Source organism: Crinia signifera, unplaced genomic scaffold, assembly GCF_055691185.1.
Source record: "Crinia signifera unplaced genomic scaffold, ASM5569118v1 HAP2_SCAFFOLD_355, whole genome shotgun sequence".
Taxonomy (NCBI): domain Eukaryota; kingdom Metazoa; phylum Chordata; class Amphibia; order Anura; family Myobatrachidae; genus Crinia; species Crinia signifera.
In genome coordinates, this window is record NW_028142248.1 from 108,824 (window position 1) to 114,823 (window position 6,000).

The window sequence follows — 6,000 nt, forward strand, 5'->3', positions numbered from 1 at the left end:
TCGCTCTCTGCTGCTAGGCTTCTGGTACAGGTCTGGTCTGCATATCAGTGCTGTAGCACAGACCACACCGTGCTAGAAGCACCACAGCAGAAAGTGACACCCCAGGCAAGGAAGAGGAACTGCACAGGTTTTGAAAGATGCAGGATGATAGAATGAAACACCAGGTTAGTATGTGTTTCCCAGGATTTCTGTGACATACAATTGTTTCTATGTCAGTTAATGCAGAAAATGGGACCAGATGTTTTACAATAAACACTGTTTATTTCCAATAAAGAAACACACGAACATTTAATGCGCACATCCCCGGCATTCTTCTGGCATCTATGGCATTGCTTTTCCGCAGTAACGCCGCCAGAGCGGCAGGTGAGGCCGGTGTCAGTATCGCAGCCAGAGAGGCAGGTGAGGCCGGTGTCCGTAATGCAGCCAGAGCGGCAGGTGTCAGTGAGGTATGTTACTCGCCTCCTCTCCAAAGGGGTTGGCTGCAAAAACACATCAGCAATAACGTGTGAGGAATACACCACACCAGGAGCACCCTCAGTTCCCTGGCTGATGTCCGTACATCCTAATCCTACCGACTACGGCTTCAGCCTGCAAATAGCTGTCTCCATGATAAATGAGACTATATAGATTTTACACCAGGAAGCTCTATAGCTCAGAAGGAACATATATAGCAATGAGACTCCACCAGAGGATTAGAAGCAAGGTGTAACAGACGGCAATGAATGCTGGGGGAACTGTATAGGGATAACAGCATGAGGGCGTTACACTCTGTGGAAAATGTAAATAATAGAGAGCAGTGGCAGTCAGATCACATTAAACTATGGGCCTAATTCACCACAGATCATCGATTTCGCAATTCATACTATTATCAAATGACTGAGTAAACGCATCAGCCGTATGGCGCATGAGGGGCCACAATTAGCGCCAACATTTCTCATCGCTATGTAGCTGCAGCTTGCGCGAAAATAAGCTTGTCTAGGTGGCGGCTTAATGATCACAGTCCCCAGCAACGTCTCAGATTAGCGATCCTTGCTGAATTAGGCCATAGAACACAGACTTCCCCGATGTTATCTATAAAGCAAACTCACGGTTTTGAAACTGTTGGGCCGTGTAGCGAGTAAGCAGGATTCCAACTCCCTCTATGAGAGCCAATAATATTCCCCCCATTAACGCAGATCCCACCATGGCCAGGGGTCCACCTGAGGAAGAAAGCCAAGGATTCACAGTCACTTCCGGACGCCAGAGCAGTCCAGGCTGAGAGACAGGTAGACCCGGAGCACCATGTCGACAAGACACAAAAAAAGGAAACTCATGACAACCTTTTGACTGTCGACCCACTCGTGCAGTTGCTCTTTCCCTGCATATTGTGTTGCTCTCTGGTTTGCCGTTTCTAATACAGTGTGGTCTGTATACCAGTGCTGAAATACAGACCAACCTGTGCTAGAAGCAGCAAAACAGAGAGCAACACCTCAGGAGGAAACAATAACTGCACCGGTTTTGAAAGGTGCAGGGTTCTAGAATGATCACTAATCATGGCATTATTATGTAGTGTGTGATGTGCCTACTTTTGCCACAAGATTATATACATAAATCCGCATCCCCAGCCATGAATCAGTCAGGGGTGAATTTATGAAGCTTGGAGAAGTGTTATCTATCCCCATAAAGAACGTTATGAGCAAGGTGATAAGGGTTCAGCCAATCAGCTACAATATGTAAATTGACAGGTAAGAGCTGATTGGCTGAACCCTTATCACCTTGCTCATAACGTTCTTTATGGGGATAGATAACACTTCTCCAAGCTTCATAAATTCACCCCTGAAAGAGGCGTTCCACCTTCAGTGGATATTAGCTCATTGACTTCTACAACCTATGCAATCACTTCCATCTGTGCTTTTCAGCCATGTTGTATCCAAGGGCAACCAACAATTTGAACCGATGATATTAACACATGACTCAAATGCACAGAATGACGATAATGTATCATATAATAATAATAATAATAATTATTATATTTTATAGGGCTTTCTCAAGTACAAAACCAGGGTGATGCATTGTTCAGTCTCATGGAATGGCTTCTTTAGGGACTACCCAGAGCTAAATAGAAGCCGCAAGGTCACGTTAGACACCCCAAGATTTCATGTTATGCACATCACCGGTCTGAAAAGAATGGCACATAACTAACTTCATATATGTGAAATGGTCAGTGGTTGCTTACTGCGTGATGCCAGAACCGCCCCAGTGAGAGCTCCACTGGTGATAGAGTTCCAAGGGTCCTCCTTCCCGCGAAGCCTCACTAATCCACAGTCAATGGTGGAGAACAGGCCCCCCCACACCGCAAAGCTGCCTGGATGGGAACAGGGAGAATGTGAGAGGGAGTAATGGAACACCGGGAATCAGAGGAGGCGCCGTGGTAAAGAGACTCACCTCCGATCTGCGGCGCACGGATCTTCACAGCGCTCATACTGCCCCGCAGCCGATGACTGATTCCCTAAAGAATAGAGAAGGCTGACCTTCAGCTAAGAGTCTCTATGTAGCAGTCTACACCGGCAGCTATATACATTGTGAGTGCAGAATGTAGGGGACATCGTTCTAGATTAACAAGGAATGTTCTGGCACTTTACCGTTCCCAATTCGAGTTCGTGTGGATGGTTAAAATAATAAAAAATGCCTGACAACTTCTTCATGAGTTGACCATTGACCTGTTGTACTTTTGCCAGAAATATGCACGTTGACCCAGTGACTTATCCAGATGCCATTATGGTTATCACCGTCTAGTTAGAAAATGCACGGCATGTCCACATAAATACAGGGGGGGCGTAGTAACAGGATGCTTTCCTACTGCTGTCAGAACACCGGCACCAGAACTTCAAAAGAGATCAGGTGCCCACGCAGGAATACAGACAATATTCTGCGAGAAGGGGGCTAGGTTTAGGCACTAGCAGGGAGGGTTAGGGTTGGGCTGCGGGAGGTTAGGTTTAGGTGGTGGGGTTTGGGGGGTTAGGTGTAGGCACTTTTTGGGAGAGTAACGGTTAGGCTGTAGGGTGGATAAGGTTAGGTGGTGGGTCAGGCAGTTAGGTTTAGGCACTAGGGAGGAGAGTTAGGGTTGGGTTGCGGGCGGTTAGGTGGTTGGGTATGGGGGTTAGGTGTAGCCACTATTGGGGAGGATTACAGTTAGGCTGTAGGGTGGTTAGGGTTAGGCGGTGGATTGGGCGGTTAGGTTTAGGCACTAGCAGGGAGAGGTAGGCTGCGGGCGGTTAGGTTTAGGTGGTGGGGTACGGGGGTTATGTTTAGGCACTATTGAGGGTTATGGTTTGGATGTAGGGTGGTTAGGGTTAGGCAGTGGGTCGGGCGGTTTGGTTTAGGCACTAGCAAGGAGGGTTAGGGTTGGGCTGCGGGTGGTTAGGTTTAGGTGGTGGGGTTTGGGGGTTAGGTGTATGCACTATTATTTTGGGTTAGGTTGGTAGGGGAAGGGGGTTAGGTACCTACGGAGCCCCTGTCGGGATTGTCCGTATTAGGTCTCCCCTAGTAACCATATAAAGCAGTGTGATTTTCAGTATAACCTCTGTGGCTAGATTATCATGAAACTGTTAAAGAGCAGGAACATATTTTTCATTTAAAAATAAGGACCGATGCATGACATGCAGGGCCGGTCCTAGCACCTACTGTATGCCTGACCTGCAGGGCCGGTCCTAGCACCTACTGTATGCCTGACCTGCAGGGCCGGTCCTAGCACCTACTGTACGCCTGACCTGCAGGGCCGGTCCTAGCACCTACTGTATGCCTGACCTGCAGGGCCGGACCTAGCACCTACTGTACGCCTGACCTGCAGGGCCGGTCCTAGCACCTACTGTATGCCTGACCTGCAGGGCCGGTCCTAGCACCTACTGTATGCCTGACCTGCAGGGCCGGTCCTAGCACCTACCGTAGGCCTGACCTGCAGGGCCGGTCCTAGCACCTACCGTAGGCCTGACCTGCAGGGCCGGTCCTAGCACCTACCGTACGCCTGACCTGCAGGGCCTGTCTTAGCACCTACCGTACGCCTGACCTGCAGGGCCGGTCCTAGCACCTACTGTATGCCTGACCTGCAGGGCCGGTCCTAGCACCTACTGTATGCCTGACCTGCAGGGCCAGTCCTAGCACCTACCGTACGCCTGACCTGCAGGGCCTGTCTTAGCACCTACCGTACGCCTGACCTGCGGGGCCGGTCGTAGCACCTACTGTATGCCTGGCCTGCAGGGCTGGTCCTAGCACCTACTGTACGCCTGACCTGCAGGGCCGGTACTAGCCCCTACCGTACGCCTGACCTGCAGGGCCGGTCGTAGCACCTACTGTATGCCTGACCTGCAGGGCCGGTCGTAGCACCTACTGTATGCCTGACCTGCGGGGCCGGTCCTAGCACCTACTGTATGCCTGACCTGCGGGGCCGGTCCTAGCACCTACTGTATGCATGGCCTGCAGGGCCGGTCCTAGCACCTACTGTATGCCTGGCCTGCGGGGCCGGTCCTAGCACCTACTGTAGGCCTGACCTGCGGGGCCGGTCCTAGCACCTACTGTATGCCTGACCTGCGGGGCCGGTCCTAGCACCTACTGTAGGCCTGACCTGCAGGGCCGGTCCTAGCACCTACTGTATGCCTGACCTGCAGGGCCGGTCCTAGCACCTACTGTAGGCCTGACCTGCAGGGCCGGTCCTTGCACCTACTGTATGCCTGACCTGCGGGGCCGGTCCTAGCACCTACTGTAGGCCTGACCTGCAGGGCCGGTCCTAGCACCTACTGTATGCCTGACCTGCAGGGCCGGTCCTAGCACCTACTGTATGCCTGACCTGCAGGGCCGGTCCTAGCACCTACTGTACGCCTGACCTGCAGGGCCGATTCTAGCACCTACTGTACGCCTGACCTGCAGGGCCGATTCTAGCACCTACTGTATGCATGGCCTGCAGGGCCGTTCCTAGCACCTACTGTATGCCTGGCCTGCGGGGCCGGCCTCAGCACATATGCCATCATACGTAAATTGGTCTCTCACACATGATTGGTCCACCAGAAAGTGACGTCATTACCAAATCTTCAAGGAAGTTCAATAATGGAGAATGAGTTCTTAGATACAAAGCTAGTATACTAATAACCTGTGGGCAGATTTATTCAGCAAATACAAGTGATGGGAAAAGGAAACCTCCTAGACTTTAAAGGCATGGTAAATGCTATTCACAGTATTTGCATATAATCTAAAAGTGCTTGGAATACAGTTTATTTTTAGTTGTTTTTTAATAGGATATTGTCATTTTTTTGGCATATAGCAACCTTCAGGTCATTAATGGTCCTTGGTGGATGTTGCCTCACCCTGTATAACATTGTCATCATTGTCCAATTGCTAGGCAGGGTATGGCGATCCGTAACAGGGGAGCAGCATAGGAAATGGTGAAACAAAGAGGGGTTATCAGAGGGATGGGGAGAGGAGATGTAGGTCAAAGGCAGATCTAGGAGAACATAAAGTAGAGGATTTGGTTGTGAAGTCACAGATGAGGTGCAGGTCTTGGTGGCAGCTTGTTTTGTACACCGGAGATCTGTGTGTGTGTTTGCAGGGTGGTGTGGAAGATGTGGAGAGAAAAGATGGAAGCAGTGTCATCTGGGGTGACAATGGGAATGCTCACAATCACAATAAGGAGTGTGGGTGGTTTAGCAGCTAGGAAGGGAGAGTGCCAGGCTGCAATATGGTCCTTCAACAGTGAAAGTAGATCATGAGGAGAGGGCGATGCAAAAAAACAGAAATCCAGTATACAACACATCCTGTATAATATACTCACCATGGGGGCATTCCGGAAGCCTTTCACTGCCTGGAATACTCCTCCTCCAATGATGCCCATTGTAAAGGCTCCGCCACAGTCATCCACTATCCTCCAGGGGCTACCAAAAGAATACAGTGATTACACCACCTAGGGATATCGCTGTAATAGTAAGGTTTGGCTTGTGTATTAGCACAGGGATGTAGATAACGATTCTCAGC

At 50.4% G+C, this 6,000-nt stretch overlaps 1 protein-coding gene across 1 annotated transcript; it reads right to left on the reverse strand.

Annotated features, from left to right (window-relative positions):
* Positions 1-239: 239 nt before the first annotated feature.
* Positions 240-5,947, reverse strand: LOC146055204 (mitochondrial import inner membrane translocase subunit Tim17-B-like). Its single transcript, XM_083168214.1, has 5 exons — positions 5,801-5,947; positions 2,425-2,488; positions 2,216-2,344; positions 1,089-1,199; positions 240-479 (listed from the first exon to the last, which is right to left on the reverse strand). Exons 1-5 carry the CDS (start codon positions 5,858-5,860, stop codon positions 439-441), a joined length of 405 nt encoding a protein of 134 aa, XP_083024340.1. The 5' UTR covers positions 5,861-5,947; the 3' UTR covers positions 240-438.
* Positions 5,948-6,000: the final 53 nt, after the last annotated feature.

What these genes read in the sequence shown, in the direction of transcription:
- LOC146055204 (XM_083168214.1), bottom strand. Translation starts at nt 5,860, where the DNA reads ATGGGCATCATTGGAGGAGGAGTATTCCAGGCAGTGAAAGGCTTCCGG. An exon ending in GCTTCCGGAATGCCCCCATG is followed by an intron (nt 2,489 to 5,800) that starts GTGAGTATATTA and finishes TCTATTCTTTAG; the next exon opens with GGAATCAGTCATCGGCTGCG. An exon ending in GGCGGTTCTGGCATCACGCA is followed by an intron (nt 1,200 to 2,215) that starts GTAAGCAACCAC and finishes TTTCTTCCTCAG; the next exon opens with GTGGACCCCTGGCCATGGTG.